General features: G+C 46.0%; 1 protein-coding gene across 1 annotated transcript; it reads right to left on the bottom strand.

The window, feature by feature from the left end:
- Positions 1–13: 13 nt before the first annotated feature.
- On the bottom strand, positions 14–27,618 carry DIXDC1 (DIX domain containing 1). The gene is made up of 20 exons (XM_082070386.1): positions 27,445–27,618; positions 20,245–20,374; positions 19,361–19,486; positions 18,562–18,811; positions 17,605–17,712; positions 13,254–13,366; positions 12,301–12,449; positions 9,668–9,757; positions 9,508–9,561; positions 8,888–8,938; positions 8,176–8,280; positions 7,610–7,663; positions 7,002–7,094; positions 6,841–6,912; positions 6,059–6,145; positions 5,733–5,894; positions 5,539–5,605; positions 4,903–5,011; positions 4,252–4,360; positions 14–3,372 (listed from the first exon to the last, which is right to left on the bottom strand). The coding sequence occupies exons 1-20, from the start codon at positions 27,502–27,504 to the stop codon at positions 3,292–3,294; spliced, it is 2,070 nt and encodes a 689-aa protein (XP_081926512.1). The 5' UTR covers positions 27,505–27,618; the 3' UTR covers positions 14–3,291.
- Between the last annotated feature and the right edge of the window lie 66 nt (positions 27,619–27,684).

The raw sequence follows: 27,684 nt of genomic DNA, 5'->3' as shown, positions 1-27,684 counted from the left end.
TGGGGGGGAAGTGGAGGCGGAATTTGGAGAAAATGAGGTGGAAATTGGGAAAAATACTTGGGGAAACTGAGGCACAGTGGGGGGAAATTGAGGCACCATTCGGGATGTAATTTGGGGAAACTGAGGCACAACGTGGGGTGTTGCTGTCACGCTACGCACAAATAAAGTGGTTGGATGATGACTGTGATGGATTTAAATTGGGGGGGGTCACACTGGGGCTGCCCCCCCCAGTCTGCATTATTTGTATCCCCCCTCAAACACTGTGGGAAACTAATTGGTCCCAGAGAAAACCTATGGGAGGTTAAGCTTAAGCACCCCAAGTTATTTATTCACTGTATCCCTATCTGCGCCTTCTCGTTTCAAAGCAATCTACCCCTTCACAAGCACCAAACAGACTCGGTTTGCAAACCCCATTTTATTGAGATATCTGCCTGGTCAGCTAACGGAAGGCTTACCCAGCCAGGTAGGTCTGGTTTAGATTTACAGATAAAGCTTCACATTCCTGGAGAACAGGCCTTGGAATAACTGCCCTTCTGAAGAGATGAATGCAAACAGAGTTTCTATGAAAATAGAGTTTTACACAGAGCATGTATAAGTGAGTTACAAGTATAGGAATAGGAAAGTAACTTGGAAGCAAGCTGGACAGAAATAAACAGATTCAAAACAGTCAAGCGTAAGTCCTACGTATGATAATAAGAGCGCATCCCCGGAATAAATGCACTGAAGTCTGTGTTACAGCAGTGAAAGTAACATCGCTTGTTTTTATCAGAGAGAAACATCTGGCCAGCAGTTTTTGCACCTCGTACCTCTTATCCCCATGCCTAATATTCCTTACCGCCTCCCGTCAGTCCTGCAAAGGTGAAAAGTCTGCGGAACGCTGCAGCACCAATAGAGAAATAAAGCCATCCGGCTTCGGTCACAACAATTCCAGCAATTCTATCTTCACTATCACGGTAAAAACCCAAGAACAGAGCTTTGCTAGCAGTTCTGATTTCTTGTGTCCTGGCTTACGTGTGATATTAGCGTGGATAAACAGCACAGGACTGCCAGCCCCCAGAAGCAAGCCTTGTGTCCAGCCTTGCTCCTTCTCAAATAGAGCCCATTGTTGCTCTGGAGAGCATGTGTTTCCATATGAGGTTCAGTCCTTGGCTCTCTGGTGGCAGTAAGTGTGACCACGGTCAGTTGAACCTACAGGCTGTCTCCTGTATCAGCCAACAACTCTTTCCTTCATGGGGAAACTGTGGGCAAGGCTGGGTTGACCACTTCTCCATTAGAAGCTCTGACCATAGCTTGGTGCATCTTCAGTGCTCCAAAAGCAAACTGCTCGTCTTTGAGTGGCACAGAGGGATACGCAACTGGCACCTACAGACCTTGGAAATTGTCTTAATCTTCTCCATGAAATTCTAGCCTAGGTGTGTGGCTCTCACTGAAATAAAATGGATGAGTAAAACCCAAAGAAACCCTCAAGAAAATTTCGCAATTCAAATACAATTGATTTCAGCGTAACAGCACCATGCTCCCTTCACCAACCCACGAGAGATCATGCAACAGAGAAACTATTTCCAGGGAGGAAGAAAATCTTTGCTTCTTTTCCAAGAGAGATGTATTCCCACCCCCTGCAGCCCATGGATGAACTTCCCTACCATGTCTGTAAGGAGAAAGTCACTATTACAAATTGTCCAGAACATATCATGTTGTGCCGTGCCAATGTGGCACAGAGCCCCATAAGAGCCTTGAGCTCCTTTCTGGACAGTGAAGCAGTTAGAAAATAAATAGTATTGTTGCTGAATATTAAAGCTGGCAAAAGTATAAAACGCAGTAGGAACAAGTTGGTTTTCCATAGTAAAATAAAGTTATGAGCCCAGAATTGTCTTAACAGGAGACAATACAAAACATCTCAGCATCCACTAGAAAATGAGGAAAACACAGTATAACGCATACATAAATATACAGAAAGCACTTGCACTAGTATAAAAATATCCACAGTCCTCAGACAAATGTAAACTGTTAAAAAATAATTCCAAGAACAGGAACATGTTTACAAAAGGACATGTTAATATAAAACAGTAAAACCAGGTTTACCCTCTCCCAGGCTCACGCACAAGCACAGACACACGTGTAGTCCACGTGTACTGAGAATGAGCAGAGCCTTGAGTTGCCATTTGACCCTTTAAGTCAGTGTCTGCTGCACACAGCAGCCAGCACTGCAAGTACAGCTGACGGGCAATGCAGAAACAAAACCCCCCCAAAACTGGAAAGAAAAACCCTCCGAGATGTTAGGGCTTGTTCTTTCCAGACCCTCCAGGCACCCCGGAAGCAGGCGTACCAGGGAACGGGTGCTGCAGCTCACAGGATTTATCCTGCTGGTGTGAATAGGTGATGGGTGGCCCTGGCGATGGGTGGACAGCAGCACACGGTGATGCCCGTGCACAGGAGTGACAAACTGCTTTGGTGAAAGAGGGGGCAGGAGTGCGGGGAAAGAGGCTCAGCAAGGAGGGGGGTAATAAGTACCTCTGGGAAGCAGATTCCAGCTCTCCCACAAATGAAATCCTTCAGCAAATAAGCAAGCACCAGGATCCCAGAGTCCCCATGGCAACAAAGCAAACCCAGAGGGCCGCAGAAATGAGCACAGCAAGTGGGAAAAGCAGGGGTAGGAAACCGAAGCCTGAGTTTGGGAGAAAGGGAGCTTTGCTGTGCTGGTGATCTTTGCTTTAGACCACGCATAAAGCCTCCAGAACACTGTCTTCCATCCCCAGGTCAGATTTCCATACCGTCAGTTTGGAATGCCCATAAAGTTCACTCTGCTCCTGCAGCACGTGCAAGTCCAGGACCAAAGTGGTCAAACCTTCAGCTCACCTAACCTAGCGGCTTCTTCTGACTCACGAAGGCAAAGCTTCACCTTTTTGCCATCAGTGCAGCTTGATGTAACACCACGTACAAGAAACCACGCTTCAAGTGCCCAGATCACAGCCTGCAGCACAAACTGCAGGAATGGAGAAGCGGGGAAAGGGAGCGATGCATCGTTAAGGCCTTCGGGGTTTAACAAAGGATAAAGCAAGGTGTTTCTCTCCCACAGTCCTGTCATTTCAGTCTCAGAACACTGTCTGCGTTTGGCCATGGAAAGTCAGATGCCAGGCGTCCATGCACTCACACATCACCCTTTGTTTGCAGGGAAGCCCTCTCTTTTTGGCAGCTTGGATTGGCCTCCTTCCAGCACACATGCTTTTTGGTCATTCTTTGAGCTCAGCAGCCAGTTACAGGTTTCCATAGTGACAAGACTTGAAAGCTTGATTAATTCTCCCCATGGTCTTCTTCCACCCAGGCCACAATTTTCCCCTCCCAACCAGGAATGATGTCATCATCATGGAATACCTATTAAAACAAGGGAGTCATGTCTGGGGTCTGGACACCACGGTGCCATGTGTGAGCAGCAGCAAACCAGAGGTCCTAGCTCAGATTTTACTACACAGCCCATAGAACATGTACCTCATCCATCATTCAGATGTCTGTTTAATCTTTTCAGGCTTTAGGTAGAAAACAGATTAAGCTCCTTCTTTAACCTGCAAGCATCAAGATTATTATTGGCATGTTTTTGACAGGAAAGGTAAAATAAAGACAGGAAACATGCCTTTTCTGATCCAGAATACAATCTCCAGCTGTTTCTTCAGAACTGTTGAGCTGTTATCAGAGTGACCCTTTGCACTTGTCTTATCAATTTGTGAAACAGCAGCTATCACAATAACCTTAAATGAACTTAATCCACACCAACACAAGCCTGAGCATAAGCAGGGCTGTAATGCAGTACGTAAAGATCACACATTCCGCTATCTCTGAAAAAACCTCTAAAAGTAGGATTTTTTTTTTTTTAAATACATCATGTTTGCCTAAAGTGTCTCTCAGTGCAATAGCTTTTATGAAGCCACTTGAAGGGCTACAAGTGTAGTCTGGGTTTTAGCCCTGTGTACCCTGACCAATGCTGTGTCACCGACTGTCATTGCCAATAGCAAGACCTTTGTCCAAGGGACTCTGCCACCCCCAGGCAACTGCAGTCATTCATGTAATTGCTCTGGTTGAGGATTAAACCACCCCATTTTAGCCCCTACAAGAGGAGCTCGATCTACAGTTGTGAAAATAGTCTCTTCAGGGGCAAGTTCAATGGTTTCATTAATTTAGAGGTGAGGTGACCACAGCCTCCAGGGTTCTGTGGTACCACTGAACCCAAAGCAGCTGCTAGCTAAACCCCACACTTACCTCCTCCTTGACTGTGCCAAACTCTGGATCCAGGGCTTTGAAGTGGTACCTGTGGGTTCCTTCACGATCGATAGCTACCTTAAAATCCTTCAGAGTCACCTCCCCTAACCTGCAAGGGAAGAGTTTGGCACTATCCCATGGTTCACCATTACCAGGCTTAGCTCAAGGGCTACTACACGGCATGCAGAGCCACAGCACAGGGCTCGCTGGAGATGTGGCACCCTGGCCACAGGGATGTGAAGAGCGTGCCCCTCCAGGAGCACACCTGTCGACCCCGAGGTCCTCTTCAGAGGAAGAATTGCCTCCTGGTTTACTAAGAACCACCTCAAACCAGCCATTTTCACTGTCTCTTTTGCATTGACAACCACGGTTTCTTTTGACAGAAGCCTCCTGTCACTACATGCCACTATAGAACTGCTTGGCTGCTTTCTCTTCCTTTTGGGATTTAAAAGAAAAATAAGAGATGAATCTCTGAGGGCTCCAACACAAGCACATCAGCTCGGGGACTGCTTTAGACAATTTTCCCCAGAAAATGGTATGAAATCAAATGCCCAAGTTAACGAACAGCAACCCTGTGCTAGTCGTGACCATATCCAGAAGGGAAACAAGCAGGTCCCAGATCTGTGTCAGCAAGGCAAAGCTGGACCTCACCTCTTTGGTATGTTGACCATGAAAGGTGTGAGGGAGCGGTCAGTGAAGTACAACACTTTGGTGCAGGCACTGGTGCTCATCACGGGAGTGCTGTGAGAATGAGGCAGTTCTGCAAAGCAAAGAGCACAATCGTTGGGGAACAACCCATCTCCTGAAAAGCAAACGTGGAGCTGCTGCAGCTGGAGCCAGGAAATGCGGTGTCAGAAATGGCTGTGCTGTTACACATATGTGAAAGGAGCTACAAGGGGGGGAACAGGGGAAGCAGCAACTGTACAGTTATCGTGTCCACTAGATGGTGCAAACCAGCAGGAACGCTGAAAAAACGTCACATTTCCCACTCATCCCAAGGGTAATTGTTTGTCGTAGTTATTTATACTGCAGTACCGCCAAAGCGGCCCAGGCAGACTCCCACCACGATGGTGCTTTACAAACAAGCAGCTATAGGTTGTCTCTGCCCCCTTTCCTTTGCAGTGAACTCTCATCTGTACAGCAAATCACTAAAGGGAAGAAAGTGAGCTCTGGTAACGGGAGTAAGAAGCCAGTGGTGGCAGAATCCCAAGGGGACGCTATGCCCTAAACTCTGCCCAGGAAACCTAAGCAATGAATTTGGGATGGCAGGAGCTCAGAGGCACTTACTGGATTTGGGAGGCCAGGAGTCTCTACACTCATTTGTTGCTCTGTTTGCTGGTGATTTCCCCCGGATCTAGGATGCAAAACCAAAAGAGTGAGAACAAAGTGTCACTTCCCAGCTGGAGCTCTCATTGCAGCTTAGATCTGGGTTGTGTGTGAGAGGCAGAAGTTAAGAGCCAAGTGCCCTAGGAAGCCTTTACCGTTCTCTCTTGCCTCTCCTGTGTTTCCATGTGGTAGAGCCGCTCCATCAGGCTGGAGATGCCCTGCTCCAGGCTGTCAATGGTGTGGTGCTGTGGATCATGGCCGCTGAAGCTGTTCCTGAGGCTGCGAAGGGCATCACGGACCAGCTGCAAGTCGTTTGTCTGCCCAAGAGACCACAGGTCAGTCAAACTCCAGGCTGATTTCTTCCCATCTAAAACCACAGGTCTTAGAAAGGGGAAATATCTCTTAACAAGATAATAGCTTCCAGGATATCTAGAGCCCACTTCTGCCTCTGGCTGGGAAAACATCCTGTAGGTGCACTTACCCCTCGGGGGGCTGTGGGAGCAGCTCCTTTTCCTGCTGTCTGGAGGAAGCCATTGCTTTGAGCAGTGTGACTGCTATAAGCCATCACCTGTTTGGGGAAAGATGCATGTGCCATTACGAAAGCATTAGGACCTCCACAAATATCCCAATTTGTGAACTTCAAAATGATGAGAGGGCACATCAGTGACATAACGCCCATTTTCTACCAGCTAAAAACACTAATGAGTGTGCAGGCAGTCCTATAGACCAGAGCACAGACATGATTCCTCACATACAGGTGGAGAAAGAGTGGCAGAGACAGGAAGGGGCTTGCTGCAACGTCACAGAGGGCTCTGCAAGCTCTAGTGAGCACAGTGTTCAAGTGGCACTCTGCAGAGACAGATACTGGGGCTGGAACGCTTTCCACCAAGACAATTCCAAGTGCTCAATACCAGGGTCAAAAGGAGAAGATAAGAAGCTAAGCCCTGGTCTAACCATTAGCTAGTGTCAGAGCTGAAGCTCGAAGACAAAGAGTCTCTGGCTTCCACTTGCTCCTGTGCTCTCCTCATTGTTTCATCCCTTAGGATATTGACACAAGAGGGTAAGCCACAGTGCTCACTGCTGGGAGCTTTGGTAAGTTGGATGCTTTGTGGAGTCTGGTTGCCTTGTTTAGGGCCCTGACAATGAGACTGCAAAGCCAGGCCTCTCTGGGATGAAGTGGATGATTTCTGGAGATAGGTAACCAGAGTGCTGGACAGAAACATCACTCCAACAGTCTGATGTGTAGACCAAGGCTTCCCATACCTCTTCAGCTTCTCTCTTCATGCAGTGAGCTAGCAGGGCATGTTTGTGTTCAAGCATCTGCTCCACATCTACCTGTGAGGGGGGCAGAAGGATCAGCACAAACTGAACCACGAAGTAAGTGCCAGCTCTCATGGCCTCAGTGCAGCCCACCTGCTCCATACCTGTTGGTAGCTGGCCTCAGAAAGCTGCCTAAGCATGTCATCCAGTTTGCTCTGATGCTGCTGTAAATGGCGATCCTTCTGGCACAGTTCTTTCTGCAACACAGTAGTCCAGAGAATCAACAGGACAGTGAGTAAGGCTCACAATCATCTTCCCATGGCAGGAGAGGTTGTCATCTGCCAGGATCATGTTCCTCTACAGGCTGACTCACACAATGTGTGTACGTCTTGTTATATGTTGCTGTTGCCTGGAGTCCCCTCGCCCCAGCAAAGATCCACTACTGAGGCCAGACAACTGTCCCAGAGCAAATGGATTCCTGAGGAATCAGTGAACGATCGGGTGACCCAACATAACCTGCTAGGCTTCTGCACAAGTGTTATACACTTGCAAGACAACAGAAAATATATAACAATAAAAGGTCTTCTGTATGAAGCTGTGGGCAGAACACAAAGAACATCTGATCTCTCCATCTCATTGCAAACACCCGTCGCTACTGCAATTTATTCACTACCCACAGGGCCATTCCCAAAGGTGCCTGAGTCCCATTCACAAACCTGCAGAACCACCAGATGCTGCCCTCAAAGCCTCCAGTGAAGAGAGGTTCAATTACCTTGTATTCTGCCAGTAGCCGGTTTCTCTCTTCAACTTTCCTCTGAAGGTCAACCTGCAGAAATAACCCATAGGTGTGAGGTCGGTGTTCCTACAGAGTTCTTGACAACCTCTTTGCCCCTTGTGCTAAATGGTGACCTGAGACCAAATATGGGCAGAGTTGCAGTGAGCTGGTGACTAGGCATGGCAGCCTTTTGGACGGGAGAGTTCCCCCCTTGCCCTTCTCTCTCCAGGGAGACGCTGTGCACTCGCTAAGCCAGGGAGCACAGTGAGGAAGGAAGAATGCAACTGTATTGAAAAAACTATGGGAAGCCCTTCCCTGTTTCAGCTGAAGGTCTTGGAGGACAGGAAGCAGGAATAAGCAGCAGGAAACTCCAGTGAGTCTCATCGCTATCTAGTAGACTGTGTGCAGTTTTTACTATGCAGAGACCTTTGACTAGTCATTCACTATCCCACAACCCCAAGCACTATGCTGCAGCCACCAACCCTACCCTGTGGCTGCTGGAGCCCTCAGGGCCACCAACCTCCTTCTAAAATCCCCTAACCCTTAGCAGCACAGTGACTCACGTTCTGGTTGTGCAATTCCTCCTTGTCCATGTTTGCTCTCAGCAGTTCCTGCTTCAGCTGAAGAACTGAAGCATCCTGTTGAATCAGCCTTTGCTGTAAAGCGTCCTGGGAAAAGATGTTATCTGTAGGAAGGTGCAAGACGGAGGCAGAGACCCTTCCCTGGCAGGTGAGTGACCTAGACCAGTGGCCATAACACAGTGGGGCCACTCACAGGGCTGAAGTGTTGCCAGGGGCCCAAGAGAGCAGGACATCTATAGACATCTGCCCAGTGGGCTCTCAACCCTTCTGCCTTTCTCTTACCCAAAAGTGATTTCCCTGCCAATAGCCTAGCCGTTTGGGACAGAGGGGTTTCTGTGCTTCTACCTGAACCTCCTGCTCTAAAAGCAGCCTGACTATTTGCTTTCATGGAAGAAAACAGCAGTGTCTTTGGAGGGTCTCTTCGGTGGCCTATGGCTATTGTCTCCAGCCATGCATCTGCAGCACCCAGAGGGCAGAAGGAGGCCGATGTCAGCCAAGCACACAAGGAAACTTAAGCTCTCGGTGTGACCTAGTTGTGCAGTGAAATCCTCTCTGATGAGGCAAGAGTCAGGACTAATTCTACTCCTTTCACTCAGTGTTACCCAACGCTGAGCATTCTACCTTGGTCAGCTACTGCTGGTAGCAGACTCTAAAGCTTTACTGTCTACATTTGATGACGTTCCCCTTTCCTCACCTTTATTCCCTGTAGGTTTCGAGCTTCTTGTTTGTATTTCAATAGCTCTTTCTGTAAATGTAACATAATTTGATTAAATGACATCTTGTCACCCCGTCAGAATCAACCAGAGTCGGTGTTCTCCGTCCCCAGACACCTGCTTCAGAAGAAAGCACGTCCCACCTTCTCCCACAGATCAAAGAGGATGTCAGGCCCTGAGCCATTCTAGTGAATTATAAACATGACAAAACCGCTCCCTAAGGCCCTGCTATTAAAGCCATGAGAGGAAAAGATTGCCTAGGCCCCCACGTGTGTCTTCAGGGCAACATCAAATACTTCTCTCCCAGCACCAGAACTGATCCCAGAGCCAGCATCAGCTGAAAGATGAACTAAGGCAGGCTTGACAGGGCAGGCTCAATTACAGTCTCAGGAAAGTAGACATTTACAGTCCTGGAGGGAAGGAGATCCCACACATCAGAATATGGGAGCCCTAACACAATGTTATCTGTTGGGTTGTCCACTCCCCATCCCACCCTACCCACCCTCCCTTCCCCCCAAAAAAAACTCACGCAGGACAGAGTCTGCAAAGATCTCTTGACCCAAACCCTCTCTTTCCCCCTCTTCGTCTGTCCCCTTCTAACCTTTAGGTCTTGATTTTCTTCTACGCTCTGGTCCAGGCGACTTCGGATTATGATCTGAATGTAAAATATCATGGCTATTACTGTGCAAGACAACTGCCTGTGGCAGAACAGTGCAAAGGGCAGCGTGACCATAGGAATGGAGTTAGAGCAATGTGCTCACCAGCTGCTCTTCGGGGCAGGCTCCACGTTCACAGAGTTCAAAGGACCCTTCCTGCTCATCCTCAGGTAAAGACCCATTGAGCAACAAAGCCTGCGAAGATGAATGGGAAAAGAAATCTCCTCTTCAGGGCTTTCAAGGGAAAATAGGCTAGCTGCAGGTCTTGCTAGCAGCAATTCATATCGGTGTCTAAACAGTTTCATTTTCCATTTCTGCTGGTTTATTTCCCTCAACAATTAATAGATTTTTTTCAGTAATAAACAAGAAGATTTATCCCCTGAAAAAACTCTCCCAGAGATATCTGTCAGCCAATACTCTTCCCTACAGAAAAAGACCAAACAAGGACAACTAACCAGATTTTCGGAGAGCGAAGTCAATCTCAGGCTACAGTCCAAGGGCAGCCATTACTACAATCACAGATTTACAGTCTAAAGTAGAGATTGAACCAGGTTTGCGTTATAAGGCTTCTCTTCTGGAACGAGACCAAAGTGTCCCCTTCTGAAAGAAGCCATTCTTTTAACCACACATCTACAAAAGACTTTAGAAACAGGATGTTCGGGGAAGCCTAACTCTGTTCTACACTAGGCAAGACCAAGACACATTCAGAACTTCCGCCCAAGGAAAAGAAGACAGTGAAAATGTTAAGCTATGCCTTGTGCACAGTATTAATTCCTTCAGTAGCTCCAAGGTAGCCCAGAAGCCTGCAGGAATATGCCAGAATTCCCTCAGTAGACTGAATCCAGCAAAGTGTGCACTATAGGAAGTGCAACAAGCAGGACCAGGCCAGATCTCCAGCAGGGTATACCATATCCTGGTTTTCTCTAGCTGATAATTTTTACATTGACCTTTGTCTCCAACTTCCAGGACTCAGGGCACTTGGTAGGTACATAGCATACAGGACATAGCATACAACTGGGCACCCTGGAAAGAGTCATGCCTCTTTCTTTCAGTTTGCTTTCCAGCACAGCCCCAAACGACTTCAAGGCTGACAGGGCAGGTTCTGCCTGCAAACAGAATCTTCCAGAGATCTGCAACTGCTGCTGAATAGCAAATAGCAATCTGTATTCAGTTAATGCAAAAGCTCTTTGGGTTTTCTGAGTGCATCCCAAAGTCTTCCCTGCAGGACCCTCAAGCAGGAACCACACAGGAACATAAAAAGCTGCCATGGTTTTAGCACTGTATGGGGTATACATACATCAGATCCCTATTATTTCAATCAAACTCTCATGGCCTAGAGGTTCTTAAGTATTGAGCATGAGGGGGAAAAAAAAAAAAAAAAAATCAATCAATCAAATGCAATTTCTTGGCTAGCAACATCAGCTGCCTGTTCCTACTCCCATAGGATGAGAGGGCAGCAATGCCAGCTGCTTGCGCTCGCTCCTGAGACATAGGGCAGGGCTGGAGGAACACAACATGCCAGTCCCTCCAGTGCCGCCTCTCCTTGCTCCCAGTGAGCACATAATGAACCCGGATTTTACTAGTGAACCGATCTTTTCTTCTTCCTCTCCAGTCTTTTGTTTCCTGCCCATTGTCCACCGGGAAAGTGCCTGCCCGCCCACACCCCACCCTCCAGCCCGGCTGCCTGTGCTTCTCACACAATCTCTGCTTTGTTTACTGGCACATAAATATTTACAATTCAAAGCCAGTGTGGTTCCCAGCACAAACAGAAAGGAGTATTCTTGGGAGAGTTCAGGGTCTTTGCCATGTGGATGGGGGCTCTACTCCCCATGCAGAGTCAAACACGCCAGGCTGAGGGTCACCTGGTCAGGGAGGAACTGGAACAGGGTAACAAGAAGAAGGCCCCCAAAATAAATAGTTTTATAGAGAATGTGCCAAATATTATAGTCTGTCCTAGCTCCTAAAGTCTGTGTGATCCCTGATCGGCTCTGTGAATATTGATTGATTTCCTGACACTTGTCTTTCTGCATTACTTCCAATCGCAAATTGCCGAAAGACTGCTCTGTTCTCCCAGGCTGCTGAGTGCTCTGGTGAAGAAGGGTAGTCCCAGCACATGGGAAAACACTGCTGCATCTTTACCGGTTTGCACAGTAACATACGTGTTTTGCACAGCAATGGCACACAGAGTTAGTACAGCAGCACAGGACAGGGCACCCAGCCAGTGACCCCAGCTAGGATATGCACTCCAACCAAAAGACAGACAAAATCACCTTCTAAACACAGACTTTGTTTTACATTCCCTACAGTGATTCCACTGTTACCATCAATTCAGTGTACCCGTTGCCCTCTTACAGTCTAACTAGATTACTATTAGTGAATATCACTGATCTTCAGTCTTCATAGCAATATAATCTTTCCCTCTCTCCACATCCTTCTCTCTCCCTCCCTACTGAATAAGAGTCTCAAATCACACCAACGGTAAGTTTTAGAGAAGCCTGAGCTAAGAAAAGGTTGTGCTTGAGTTGCACAGACTGATGTTAAAACCTTTTCTCTGAAATCCTGGTAAATATTCTGGGGCTGGGGGAGCTGCAGCCATCTCTCCTCCTTCCCTGGGCTCCCTGGGTGAGTATGCTACAGAATGATGGAGAGCAGGCATACCCTGCCCCAAGCAAGACTTCCAGATGGTGGGAAAAGAAATGCCTGTGGAAGGGAATGACGGCTGAGACAAAAATTATTACCTGCAAACCTGAAATCATCTTCTTCGCTTCCTCCATTTCCTTCTCCAAATGGTCCTGTTGTTCCAAAAGCTGTTCCTCCCATGAGTTCTCCAAATATGACCCAGGGTTCCCTGCTTGCCACTCAGGCTGGAAATGAGATTCTGTCTCTTCTGGAAAAAAGAGCAGCTGAATGTGGTCATGACAGCCAGGGGAGCCTAGAAAAGACCTGGGCCAGCCTGCCAGCGACCTCAGCCTCTGAGATAGCCTGTCAAACACTTGTGAAGGGCAACGATGCAGGACTACACTGGCTGAGACAACAAATCATCTCCTTGGAGACCTTCCCTGTCATTTTCTCTTGGGATGGATGCTAACTAGAAAGAATTATTATTAGGCTGCTTTCCTGAGAAGGCAAAGAAATCCTCTTCAGGAACTTCTTTGCAAACCCTTCCTCCAATCTGCATGAAAATTTTAAGTGTAAACTGACTATATCACAGAGCATTTGTGGCAATAGAGCATGAGTTCTCAATGCAAACACCACAACTGTTCAATTACTTGCAAAGAGCCACTCAACCTGTGTGCAGATGTGCTGTAGGCACAGGACCTTACACAAAGTTATGCATTTTGCACTTGACAAGCTCATGTGGACTCTCTCTTTAAGTGAATTTTTAATGTATTTTGCAATGTGGCCTAATAAGGCTGTGATGAAAGCATTTCAGTTCAGTGAAAATTATATAGGTTCCCTATTACTTCTCCAGAGCTTTTTTATTTCCCCAAGCGCTGCTTTGCAAGCCTCACAGACATTGCCATATTATGGCATTACTGTAGTGTTAAAAGTTTTGGGATTTAGTCTTATGTGAACAGATACTCAGCATCACATTCTCTCCATTCATTTCAGTCACTGGGGAACTTCTCAGCAAGTTTATGATACAAAGAAATCTCAAAGCGTGAACTGTAGAGCATTATCTGTAAGGTACCTGTTTTAGTTTCTGTTTCTTCCGTGTGGATGATCACAAGTCTTTCCTTCTCCTCTGATGGGGCTACAGTAGATTCACTCTTTGCACTATGGACGGGACTGGGTGATGTGAGGCTGCAGAGGAAGGAGAAACCGTTACTTATAGGGCTGATCGGCATCATTCTCATCCAAGATAACAGTGAATGTTCAGGCAGGCTTATTGAAACAAAGAATTACCTGCACACTAGAGAAGCCATTAACAAACCAAACGGGGCATGTAACTTTTCCATCACTCTAGATCAGTGTCATAGCCAGGCTAACTGGTAAGTAGTGCAACGTGTCTCTTCATTTTCCTTAACAAAATGCAAGTTTGAGACTGCCACCATAGAATCACATACAATCACAAAGATCAAGACCACACTCTGCTGAACGTCTGTTCAGAAACAATTTACTGCAAGCCTTATGTTCACACTGCAAGCTGAACAAAAAGCCACCCTAGGCTGCTTCATCTCTTGCTCCAGCTTTCAAAAGCACCACTTCACTAACTTGGAATTTCCAAAGGCAAAATATTTAGGAAATCAGATACCACTCATGTTCCTCGGTTAAAATTCCTTGAACGTACCCACACATTTTCACTGGAGCCATCTCAGCTGACTGTGAGGTTCAAGCAATTCCTTTTTTCAGCAATTCTTCCTAAATGCACAACCCAGACAATCTCAAAGGTGGCTGAAGCTCACTGACCCATTCAACGTACTCTTGAAGTCACAGGGACTAATCCTTCCAAGTGTGAGCAGGAGTTAATTTTTCATTCTCCCCAATGCAGAAACAAAGGACAGAATGAAAAAAAGAAGAAAACAAGTATGGAAATAATATAATAGGTTTAGAAAAAGAAGGTGCTTCGACAGGTCGCCTTTCACATCTTCCCAGCACTGCCGCTGCATATTCCACAGCTCTCTTGCAGAATCAGAAGAGTGTTGCAATAGAGATGGAAATTACTCACTAGCAGCTCTTATCTGGTCCACTGCCCCAGCCAGTGCTGTACTTCATATTTATATTACAGACCTTCAAGCAGTCTAGTTTGATGGTCCAGACTCAATGGACTTTCACCATGTTAAAGGAAAAGGTAAGTGCAACTTATTAAGTGAGGGAATGGCCATCTTCTAATGGGGATCTCTAACAGCTACAGTGCCTGTTCTTTCCTGCTCAAACAAGTTGTGCATCATTGTTAAAGGGGTCCGGGCCAGGATTTACCTTCAGGAAGGCTAACTCCATTACAGCAGTCCCCGATTAGGCACATTTTGTACATAACATTTGCAATCAGCCCCTTGCTTCTGCTTGTCCCTGAATGCATGCACAGCATAAAATCAAAATGATTGTTTGGGAGCCCAGAGAGTGCTGTTTGGTCTGCATTATATAATAAGGGTCAGAGGAAAGGATGGAACTTTGAAGCAGCACAGGTACGAACAGGAAGCCCAGCTGATCTAATGTGTCCAGGAACTCAGGGATCCTACTTCCTTCTAGGAACAGATCTTGATATTCCCCCTGCATATTATCAGCTGATACTCTGGATGTGCCATCATCCTGATAAGAGACCTGCATTGCTGCTGCTTATCCCTGGAAAAGATGGAAGAATGAGAACTGTCCTAGAAAACAATATTAGCAACTGTTGGGCAAGAAAGTGGTGAAACTGAGGGATGGACAAGAGCAGAGAACTGGAAAGAAGAATGAGCAGGTCAAAAACCAAGGGGATACAGAGCCTGGAAATAACATTCTTCTCTTCCAAAGTCTGCTCCTCTCAGCACTGCATCCACAGCAAACACAAAAAAGGATCCCAGCTGGGGTGGGAGGGGTGGGTTAAGTAGTTGCTACAGGTCTCCACAACATAGACAGTTTTACAGGTAATTGCTTAGGCAATTGCTATGTCCTCAGTCTCATTTGCAGGCAGTTTCCCTGTTTTAAAAGGCCAGTGACAACCATGTCAAACAGTGAAAGAGCCACTGCGATGCACTCAGATGAAGCAGTAGCACAGGTCACATTGCCTTATACACTATGCCATCAAGTTAATACTGGAAACATTTATACAGTTTTGTATCAGTCACCAAGCACATTAGAGCATGAAATACTACTGATGTAATCTGTTCTTTAAAGTACATGACAATTAATGATTAAAGCATGCCAAAATAAGTGCTTAGAAATTAAAGTTATTCACAACAGATCTATGATGCAAACTGTTCCAGTTTATTCCTTTTACCAGTTGGTTTCTTAACCCGTATCCCTTTTCTCCACTGAGTCCCAGAGTTGCCAGTGCCTGCACAGTCAAGGCTTTAGTGCAACAGCCCCAGTGATAAGTCTGAATTCTCATAATTTTAATAAACACCCCATCCCTGTTGTTTCAAACGACAATGGCAACAATCGCTCACCATTTGACCTGCTTCCCTCCCATGATCTCACTTTAACCTTTCGCCTCACAGAATCCGTTTCCCTGGGAGCCTCAGGATTCCGGCTACAGACATGCTTGGCCCCTTCACACACACAAAATTCAGTGCAGAAAATGCCCGTTCCTGTCAAACTACTGGAGAAATATTTGCAAGCCAGACTGCTTCACTGAAAGATTGACAGTAGAACCAACAAAAAATCTTCAGGGTCTTCGCAAGAAACCGTCGGATGCCAGATCAGCAGCCCCCACGCACGTTTTTGATTCCAGAGTCAGGGAATTTTGCAGCCTGGATTTTGCTTTCGCTGGTTTTCCTCTCGGGTTATTTGTCTCTTGCTGCTGCATCTTGGTCAGCTGCACACCCAGTCTGCATCACAAGGACTGCGATCTGGATTGCCGGTCATGTTCCTCATCCCATTCTGCCCTCTTTAGACTCCCAGCACCTGCTGCAGATGCCAACGAACAGCCAAGAGAAGGTGCTGCTGCAAGCGATAGGCTCCCTGCTCTTCCAGGCTCGGATGCGGTCTCGGAAGAGCATGCAGCACTTCCCAGCCCTATGCGGCTTCCTCTTCCTCGCCGTCTCCAGCTCCCTCTCCCTCCTGCTGTCACACAGGCTGTGCAAGGCTGAGCCTTTTCTCTGAGTGCCTGGCTCAGAGTGGGGGAGGGAAGGCTGGTGGAAGGGGAGGGGAAAGGGAGATTGATGGGTGAGGGGCTCAGCGGTCTGGGAATCCATCTGATTTCAGCTAATTTTCCATAAATCATTTCGGTTGCCGTTGCTTATTAGAGCTTTTGTCTCTGGGAATTGTGTTATTCAGGCTGCGTGCTCTCTTACCGAGGAGCTAATGCTGAAATGAGCTGATGCTAGGCAGGGGATGCTGCCCTGGGACAGACACAATTAGATGGAGGGGGTGGCTGCAGTTAATAACCACGTGCCACACTAATAAAAGAAGTGACTTGTTTCCCCAAGCCAGTTCTCATAACCAAGCCCGTGCATTTGTCTCTGGAAGGAAAGGGAAACAAGCATCTTGTTTTCATCATGAAACCTGGTGTCAGCAGAAGACATCCCCAGGAGGTCAGATTGCTCCCCATTTCTTTGGGTAGATCACTGACCACTTATGTAAAGATTCTCACTGTATTACATCCTATCACCAATAATACCACCATTATCATATGGTAAAATAACTCATGACGTTACAGGGGAATCACGACACACGGTGATTTAGCATGTGCAGAGCAATATTCGCTCACCACCAAAAATACAGCCACATATGAGCAAACAGCAAGTGTCCAACAGCCCATTATAGGGTAGAAGTGCACACATAATACAGCTACGTTAAACTGAAGGAGGAGTGGAGGGAGCATGTTTCACTCACCATCCTACCAGGATCACAGTTTAAGAGTCAACACCAAAATCTATTGACATCAGCCATGAAATCCTGTTGCCAAGACCAGAATTTTTACATGTCCCCTTGAAATGACAACTTCAAAAGTGCACTCTCTACTGACATCCTGTGGAGGCAGTGGCCCAGTACTGGCTCCCATACAATTCTCACACTTCCAGATGTGTATGTCTTTAGTTATAAACCATCTCACAATGATACACAGCAGATTTTAGGGGTAAATTACAAACTATCGTATTGTTTTCTCCTCTGTTGGTCCAAGTGACCTTAATTCTTGGGTACATAGCTTTGGATAATCGTAGCTCAGAAGTTCCTAGCTCTTACCTATGCAATCACATCACAAATAAGATCTATTTTATCTATGGGATAAATGGCAGTAAACCTCTGCTTCAAATTGGTTCCTGAGGCTTCATTCTCCAGATCAGGCAGGAAACTATATGCTGGGAATCCTCTTTTCTGTCCGAGCTAACCGCATCACAGTGATCAACATCAGACAAATCATCATGAAGGAACACATCTTGTCAATTAAAGTTCCTTACCTGGCAGAGTGAGACTCCAATGGCACATTCTGCTGCCCTTCATACTGCTGCACCAGTGCCCGGACACTCCAGTAAGGGTTTTCGATCTCCTCATCCATGCTGCTGTTTCTGGAGATAGTAATCACAGAATGAGGGAAGCCTCACCTGATAGGAGCTTTCCTACCCTCCTTCTTGGAGACGAGAAAAAAATACCATTTCAACATCATTTCCAAATTGCTTCATGGGTACTCCCTTTGGCCAATATATGGGCAAATAACCTTCAGCTGTGTAAAGTAAACCCTCCACAGACCACCATCTGGCTTCCATTTAAATGTCATTACTATTATAATTCACATATACCTTTTGCAAGTGTCAAATGTGCTTTTCAGAATTACACATTCCTTCTGTTCATGGATCATCTCCCTTGATTATCACTGGAAGGCTGTATCAGCTGATGAACAGCACACAACGCTCTGCATCTGCCTGTACAGCACCAAGCCTCACACTGGGCTGAACAGCAATGTAAGAGACAGAACGGAACTGCACAACAGGCTCAATGCTGCAATTCTGGAAGTAACTGCTCCCAGATCTGTAACCAGTACCTGTAGATAACACCTTACTTTTGTTTCACTTGAAATGAAAATGTCTTTAAGTAGACAGCACCAAGAAAGGGCACCGAGCTCAACATGGCATTGGGAAAATGGAGTAGCAGAGTTCTCTCTTGCTTGCCCATGTTCTTTTCCAGTGAGATAACAGAGTTATTTTGTTGTAAAACCTGAAAAGAAACTGGGATACCTGCAGCCAGTCTATTCCCCTTTGTCACTGTCTGTTTAGGTTTCAGTGAGACACGCAACAGTTTGCACACCAGGAGAGCTACCTTACACCAGGTATTCTCAGGATAAAGAGGCATTTCTTTTAAAAGAAGCTGTCAATCTGCTAACGTGACCTCACCTCGTGTAATTGGGGAAAACTCATTACCTCTGTCTGTGCCGGAAAACGTCCCGGCCAGACCGCAAGACATCTTGGCGAGCGCCCGCCAGAGCAGCCACTGCCCCTTGGGCCACCGCAGCGGCTGAGCGGGGCCGGTGGCTGGCGGACGATGCTGACGAGCCCTTGGCCACCGTGCCAGCAGGACTGTGGTTCACTGCCCTCCCGGAGCCCGGTTTGAAATGAGCAGCTAAGGCCAGGATCAACCTCATGATGGATTTCAAGTTCCCATCAACAATATCTGCAAAATGTAAATAAAACCAAGGACAACAGCATTATCATGAAGTCCCACCAGAGCTGTACCTGACCAACAAGCAGGAATGTGATTAAACCCAATGGCATCATGGCAATGAATGAGGACTGTGCAAAAAGGACTGCATTATAGCTCTGGTTGTTTTGTACAGAGCAGCAAACTGACTGCCACCTACAGATCACAAGTTTAAATGCTTTGGACAGACCTGAGCCTTCCCTCTATGGCCATTTCCAGCTAACAATTCCATAGGTAAGATGACAGCACATAATTACTGAATGCTCTCTAGAAAAGTACTACAGATAATTGAAGACTACCACTGTAGCAGCAGTCACTTCAATTAGCACATGGAACTTTCATTTTTTTAATACTAGAGGTCAGAGCACAGCAATGTATTTATTTAACAATATAGTACCCTGTACCATAAACTGTTTGTAGCACCTTGCAAATGTTAACTAGTCAGTTTTAATAATATCATACCAGACAGAAACGGGCCTTCAACAGGTAGAATCACCTGTGGTAAGCACCGGGGACACGTACCTTTTGCTGATGTCTGATGCATGCGTATCTTCTGTGATGCCACAAACTGTAAAACTTTCTCCACATTTTCCCTCATCTCCTGCTGGCTGGTGGGGTTCACCCGAATGCCATTCAGCTTTTCACCAGCTAAAGGAGTGAAAACACTTCATTAGAGAAGAACTGGACCACTTGGATCTGCCACGGGTGCTGCTGTAGGTGTACAGCCTGATCATGTCTCTTGTCTGGGTACTGCGAGAGGCATGCATGGCTTCTTGTCCTGCTCATAAGGTATCCAGTACCAGGAATAACTAAGCTGGAGACAGATTTGGTTTATGTGGAAAGGTTTTTGTGGAAGGTGGGCTACAGGGGTGGCTTCTGCAAGAAGGTGCAATGAGGTTCCCTTATGTTTGACAGAGCCAGTTGTAGCTGGGCCAAGGCTGAGCCAACCAGTGATGTTGGTAGCACCTCTGTAATATATTTAAGAAAGAGTAAAAGCTGCTGCACAACAGAGAGGACAGACTGTGTGAGAGGAACAGCTCTGCAGACACCAGGGTCAGTGAGGAGGGGTAGGAGGTGCTCAGGCACCGGAGCAGAGCGGTGGTAAGTCAGTCACCCCCCTTGCAGCCCACAGAGGTCCATGGTGTAGATATCCACCCTGCACCCTGACAGGTTTTAGCACATCTGTTGTAACTGTCTGCTAAAACATAAGGACTTCAATAAACCCACATTTATTATTTGCTTTATGATTGTTTACTTTTAAAGTCATTCCTTCCCCCCCGCGAGCTCTGACACAGTCATTAACATCTGCCAGTATATGCCTAACAGATGTCAGAGCCAAGGACAGCTTTTTCCACACAAGATCTAAATCTGCAAGATGAAAAATAGTGCCATATGGCATTACTGACCTACAATCTCAATGAGCAAAGCAAGAACGACTCCATCTCGGAGATCTTGTCTCAAGTCTTGGACCGGTTTTATTGTTGGCTGCTTCTTCAGCTGGGAATTCACCCAGGCCACATATGCCTGTAATTGTTGCTGAAAATAGAAAACAAAACATTCTCATGTCATTGCCATTTCTGGGCAAAGCTGCGTAGCTCTCACTTTTCATCTTTGCAGGTCTCATTGTCTTCGGTCTTGAAAACAGCACCAACGGTCTCATCCCAAAGCCTGCTGAGCACTAACGGGCATCACAGGCAGCGTGACAGGACTCGTGATCCAAACACAGCTGAGAACAGAGCTTTACGTTACACTTACTCTAGGTTGGTGCTAAACCAATGGCGTCATGCCCTTATTTTTGGTGCCAGAATTGGTTCACTCACAGCATTTAGTGTCCCATCCACACTATTTTCTTGCACATACCAAGAAAGAAAACCCACAATGCAGAAGAAACCCTGTGTTCTTTCCCATTAAACTACACCACCCACCAAAAGCAACAACCAGGACAGGTTTCCTAGAAGAGACAGCAGCCTTAACACTCTCAGCATAGCCTATTTCTAACAGCTCATACAACAGGGAAGAGACACCTTGTTGTACAACTCCTTTCCTCCATTTCCTTGGAGCTGCATCAGCATTTCTAATGGCCCAGTTTCCATTTCTGTGCATGTGAAAGCCGACTTGCTGCAGCGCCTCACACCTGCAAGACCCAAGAGCAAGGACCACTGGCTTTCTAGCAGGTCATACTGGATGCTGCTCCATATAGCTGGGCATGTTGCCACAAGGGAAATAGCAGGGAACTGGAACTCAGGCTTCTGGTCAATGCGAGGACCAGTCTGGCATAAATGACTGAAAGGCAAAGAGCAGATTCGCATGACATTTCTCCTTCCATCCCCCTCTCAGTAGCACTTCCATGGCTAGCAGGAGCACTGGTACAACACTTAAATCCCTTTGGGCAGGGCTGGGATGGTACATGGAGGGTAAACAAACTGATCCATTTATGGGATTACCTCCCTTTTCACTAAGCTTCCCATTATTCTGCCAACGCAGCAGGTTTTAAGTCTCCATTCCAAATTATCTCAGCAACGTCAGTCAGAGTTTATGTTTTTACAGCCCATCAAAGTCACCATCTGATCACAGCTCTGCTCTCAATTATCCTGACATAGGAAATCCAGCTTTAAGCACACCGTGGTTCGGTCTGCTGGTTCAGAAATTGGGCTGGACCTGCATTCAATCAGTTCTGCTCACTCAGCAGCGAGCGGGAGAGCAGAATAGCGGAGACGAGCCTGGGGGCTGCCTGACTGCTTTTGGAATAAAGGGAGCAGAAGTGGCAGATCTGCTGCATGCTTGCTGGAGCAGACTTGGCCTGTCACGTGCATTGCGCCTGCATGCTCTCCTTTGGCTGGAATGGCAATGGTGCATGGCACTTTTGCCTGCCCAACTTCAGAGGCCTTTATCTTCTACTGAATGCGACTGGGCGCTGCAGATAATCAACAAGCCTTGACTTTCTCTCTTGCACAAATTTTCAGAAAGCCTCTCTTTGTAGCAGCTCTCACCAGCTACAAAACCCACCCCACCCCTTGCAATTGTATTTTAACTGATGGTGTGGGAACTGAGGTTCAGTCTGATGTCAGAGAAGCCACAAGCCTTCTATTGCATAGACTCAACAAAGCTTTAATTTATTAAAACAAGTACCAGAGAAAAGAGGTAGGCTTGCTTATAGTAATACTGCATCATTATAGAAATATCTAGATTCATAAGAAAAGATGAACCAAATTGGGTTGTAGCATGAAAACCTCACCTGAAGTCTATTTAATTTAGGGAAATAATCTTACCAGAGTTGTGTTTACTACCATGCTGTAATTTTTCAAGTCATTTTACAAAGTTCTAAGCTGTTATATTGTACTAATTCCACAAGTGCACAGCCCCTTCCAGCCTACAGAAAACTCGCAGTTTTCATAGGAGTCCGTATGGTTCTTCCATTCAGACACTTCTGTTTTCACTCAGAGGAAAAACAAACCATTTAACTCTTTGGTTTCTATTTATTTTCTCTGAGCACCATGCATGCAGAAGAAAGCACTTTTGGCAAACTTTTAGTCTCTCTTAAAAGTATGAGAAAGTTGACATTGTTATTATTAGAAACAAAACCACTCCTAAACCCCAATGCATTTACATTTTAAACAGCGGTTATTAAAAGGAGGATTTTAGGCAATGGAATATGGATGTCACCATTACTAAGTAATTTCATACCAGCAGCTGCTGTAACACCAGACACTTACATTTCATTAGCAGACATACTTGGTTATTTAGTTGGTGGGGTTTGCCCTTCCTTTTTACCCACTAAAGCATAAGATTTTCCTGCAGAAGTTCAGACACTTGGCCTGATCAGCATTTCCTGATTTTTGAGTCCAAAAACGAGAAGATCTAATGACTTTAGCAGGAGACTTGGACTATTGCAGAGCTAAAAACTCAGGGAGCAGGCTGTCACTTCTGGCAGCTGATGTGAGCAAGTGACCCAACCTACCAAGAAAATAACACACATGAAAGTTTAGTGACCTAAAAATGGCAAAGTAGTGTTAAATGTGTGAAGGGACAAAGCCCCATAGCTGCTGACCAGAAATCCCAAGAGCAATTTTTAAGCTAGCAAGTCAAAAATGCTTTGCTTCACCTCTCTGTGTTTGATGCATCAGCTGGCATGAACTGGGCAATAACAAGGACATTATGGGCCATACCTTGAAGCCCTGTGCCTCCACCACACCACAAGGCCTGGATCCACAGCCACAAATTCAGCTTAATGAATCAGACCCATAAAAAAAGTGAAACGGTTGTCTCACTCCCTCTGAATTCCCTTTGTTTCAAAACCCAAGACAACTATCAAATCACAACAGAACAGCCCTAAGTGCTACCGTAGCGATATGATCTGCTACACAGACATCACTGATGGCATCTATTCCGGGAAGTACTCCAGGTATCATCTTCCAGCACAGAGAAAACAAAGGTTTGCTAGGATGTGTCCTGCCATAAGAACAGCAGTTCTACACAGCCTATTTCACCCCACAAAATATACTCCCTAACCTCTGTTTGGCCACAGAAATACACCAAAAACACCTGCTCCTTCACCACGTATGGCTGCAGACACACCAGCTCAAATGATACACACGCCCCATCCAATCTCACACAGGTCTCAGCTCCTCTCAGTCAACAGGACTCCAAGGAGAAAGGATGTTGGGAGCAAACAAGAAGCTGGACAATGCATCTCAAAAGTACACCTCATCCTCTTCCTTCATCGTAGCTGAATAATTAACTGAATAATTCTTCCTTCAACCACTGACCACTCTGGAGTTTTCTTCTTCTCCCTGCATTTTTGTTTTAGCTTCTGTCCAGCCAAATCTCTGATTGCTGGGGCTCACACTGCTCTACACCTCACCAACATTTTTTTCAAAACCAAGATTTTTCGGGGGAAGAAAAACTCAAACCAAACCCAAAAAAACCACCACAACACATCAACCTAGACTAAGATCCACTACATAGAGCACATGTTATTAGGATTATGGTGGAGTTAAGCTTAATCCTATTTATGTTAACACAGATTTGCATTCCAAAAAAAGGCTAGGTTTACCTGTACCTTGTAATGGGAAGAGTAGCTCCCTTATCTGAAGGAAGTTGGAGTTTGGGTTGCTCCAGCTCCTAGGCAGATCATTGTAGAGTGTTTGTGTCCAGGTCACTCTGGAAGCCTTAAAAGACTTTACAGGGCAGGAGAAGGATTTTAGAGGAAGGTACTAGGAGCCACCTGCAGCTCTAAGGAATTTTCCAACTTGGAGGCACTTCTGCTGGCAAATTAAAGGTCAGCACTTGAGTAAGCACAACACATCTCAGAGCAGGATTGTACTTTGAATTACTTAACCAGCACATACCCTGAAGAAATGCCACAGACCTACCAGCTATAGGCAAAAAGCTGCCAAGGTCAGGAGTATATATATTTGTGCCTTCAATCGACAGCCAATAATATGCAGGAGGAAAACCCCTTCCAGGGTCAGCACGCTTTTCTTGGCAGCTGTAATCCCTTGCTGATAATTACAATGAAGTGTGATTATCTAGTATTTTCCACAGGTGGAAGAAAAGCAGCAGCTCTATTGCAAACCTACCAGTTGTGGGTGTCCTTGCAATTCACCACCTGCTGCTTAGGGCTCAGGTTTCTCCTCTCCCAACCATCAATCAGTCCAGTCTGCCTGACCGTAAATACAGGCAGATCACAATGCCTTCATATGCTTCTCTCTCCTTTATCATCAGTGCTATCTACATTACACTATATAAGGTTAATTTCAGCTCCTCTGAGATTGTGATATTGCACATTTTGAAGTTGGGCAAACCTTTATTCTCGGAGAAACTCATTCTATAGCAGGCAGATGCCTTCAGAGAGCCTGACCTCCTTGCTATCGTGTCACAGCAGACTCCCATGACACTCTCTGCTCGTAGGAGATGACTTTTCTGTGTTCCTTTGATGAATTTGAACCTATTCTTCTCATTGGATTTAGTGAATCAGCATGGAAGAATAATGTTTCACATAATACTGACACTGGTTTTCCTTTATACCATGTGGACATTGCCCAAGCAAGGTCAATAGTAATAACCCTTGTGCTACGAGGTGGGTCCCAGTATGAAGGCAGGTACTGTCCTATCTGTTCAGAGCATGAACCAAATATCTGCAAGAGCAAAGCTCAAAGGCTAGCCTAATTGCATCAGGATGTAATGTTTAAGGCCTTGTATCATTTTTAAGCTTTCTGACGTTACCTTAATTAGATGTGAACTGTAATTTTCCATCTGCTGTTCCTCCGGTTTGATGTTTTGTTTTGTCTGAGAAGGCCTTTGTAGGAGCAGAAAACACAAACTCACAAGCAAAGAAAATGTTTCTCTCTGCTCTCAAAGACAACGTAATATTTTTTCCCTAAAATTGCTGCTTAAATGTGATTCAGGCTGTTTAATGTATTGAGATGGCTCCTGATGCACCCATTGAAAGCACTGGGAGTGACTACCATTCATCAACTGCTCAGGTTTGCGCAGAGGTTTTAGAAACTCTAAAAGAGTTTGGCCAGATCTTTAGAAATACTTTAGAGACCTTCCTGTTATCCTGCGTGTTCAGAGCAAACATAAAGAATTAAATCCTCCCCTCTGTACGCAGCTGCCTAAACACAGATCTCTCACAGGGTCTTGGCTGTGTTGGGTAAGTTTCCAGGCATGGATTATTGACCAAAGGTGCAAGACAGAGACACACAATCAACATCCCTAGAGAAGCTGGAACCGTACCTGGCCTCGGGTCCCAAGCATGTGTAGGGTTGCAATTGAGCTCTGCACATACACATAGGAGCTTGCTAGCAACTTACATTAATGCACAGATTTGGAAAGTACATCCTTGTTTTCAAGGTATCTAGTCACCAAAAGAGCCACCTAGCCACAAAAGAAGCTCTAGCGAAAGAAGAGACACAGAACCAGCAAGGCAATTCCTGCAATAACCCGGCTCACTGCTTATGTTGAATTAAGTCTGACTTTTTATCTTGAATCTGTTTTTATACCAAACTTTAGGTTTAGTAGCCACTCACTTCCAGCCTTCTAACATCAGACACCTTGGTACACTCATTCACATTCAAGAACTTCTATAAATAAGCACCGAAGGTACAAAGAGACACAGGGGGAAGTCCAGTTGGTGGATCAAAGCACCAGGCAGGGAATCACAGGGTTTCTCGCTCATTTCCAACTGTGTCTGTGATGTGATGCCTGTCCTGGGCAAGTCACTGAACCTCGCTGTCCCGTAGGTTCTGCACTTGCAAAATATACGTTAATATTACTTCTGTTATAATGTGAAGTGTGTGATGTGGCAGAGTGATCCCAAGTGGAAGACATGAGAGTTATTCCGTTTTCCTAGTGGGAGAGGGACTTATTTTTTCCACAGCCTGTGGGTAAAACCAGCCAGGGTGGGTGGGGCTAGCACTGGATGTAAAACTGTACTTTGCTCCCATTATTCATTATATTATTAATATGCAATTTACTATTAGCTTATGCCAGAGAAGGATCTGCTGTCCTTGAGCACAGGAAGTGTAAGCTTGAGCAGAACTAATACCTTTGTTAGCTAAAAATGAGACGGAGATACTCCGTGGAGGAGGGGAAGGAGCATTTACACAGTTACGCAGAACAATTAAGGGAGACTTGTGGCTGGTGCGAAGCTGTGAGGCTCGAGTTTCATACCCAGTTTGTTTTCCCCACGATGGCTGGTGCTGTTAAGCCCAGGAGGGATGTTCGTTTTCTGCAAAGAATGGAGTATGGGGGCAGAGCCGTCATGTGGGGGCTAAGCTTTGCAAGGATGAGGAATCACTAAACACAAACATAAATCAGCTATGCGGTCTAAGAATATGACACACCAAGATACTACCCTTGCCACCAGGTGAGAAAGCAGATAGCAGCCACTGCTTGGTAGCAGCACAAGCCCCCACAATTTTCCTTCCTTTCAGCTTATAGAGAGGAAATCACACTCAAGCATGGTCTGCACAATGCACAGCCAGGCAGTGGCTGCCCTGGCATTATGTACTGAGTATTATGTAGAGAGTATCCAACGGAACTGATTTGTTGTGCACCCTACGAGGGAAGCCGACAGCAATCTGCACTCCCCACGAAGTTACAGGATCCCCGTCTCTGGGATTTCTTGGTGCTTCTCACTCCTTATTTTATGATTGATTAGTCTCTCCAACAGCAGAACAGGCAAATAAAGAACACTTTAAAAATTATATTTTCCTGACAAAGATTAGTTTCAGTCCCCAAGAGATTCAACCTACACAGCAAGATAGGGGAAAACATTTATGTAAAATTAACTGTGCTCCATAACCTGGCTGAAGTTTATATTATTTACTAGTACAACAGTAAAGTATCGCAAAGAGAATAAAAACTCTGAGCTAAAAACACCCATTGTAAAACAGCCACAAACTCTTCACAAGCTATTGCTGGTTTGCAGACCCCTGGCTGAGCTGTTAGTATGTGGTTCTCCCACCCTGAAATCATACTTATTCTAGTCCTTCTCTGTTCCTCAGAGCACTGGGAGACATAACAGTTCCTAAGAAATGCTGCACAAAAGCATGCTGCCTTGCTCTGGAAAGCTCTGTGTTAGGCTTAGGTTTTGCATTTACCTCCGTGAAGCCCTCCTGAAGAATATCCAGTAAATTCCCCCTGGCCAAACAAGCGAGCATTCTCCAGGAGCCCACCGACGGGCGAGGGTCTCAGGGGACACAGGGCAGATCCTCCAGCTCTGGGAACGACCTCTTCCTCCTCCTCCCAAAGACAAAGACTTGGAGCTCATCAGGAACCGCATTCATAGTCCCATATGTGCAGCCCGTTAGTGCACATATGAGTTGAGCGCAAGTCGAGGC

The sequence above is a fragment of the Streptopelia decaocto genome (genome assembly GCF_964273445.1).
Source record: "Streptopelia decaocto genome assembly, chromosome: 21".
Taxonomy (NCBI): Eukaryota; Metazoa; Chordata; class Aves; order Columbiformes; family Columbidae; genus Streptopelia; species Streptopelia decaocto.
The sequence above is the reverse complement of the archived record's forward strand: the minus strand, read 5'-3'. Positions and strand labels throughout refer to the sequence as shown.

Coding starts and splice junctions, on each gene's coding strand:
- DIXDC1 (XM_082070386.1), bottom strand. CDS start 27,504: ATGCTCGCTTGTTTGGCCAGGGGGAATTTACTGGATATTCTTCAGGAG. Junction 13,367..17,604: donor TTGGAGTCTCACTCTGCCAG/GTAAGGAACTTT, acceptor CTTCCTCTGCAG/CCTCACATCACCCAGTCCCG. Junction 9,562..9,667: donor CCTGCCCCGAAGAGCAGCTG/GTGAGCACATTG, acceptor TTTTACATTCAG/ATCATAATCCGAAGTCGCCT.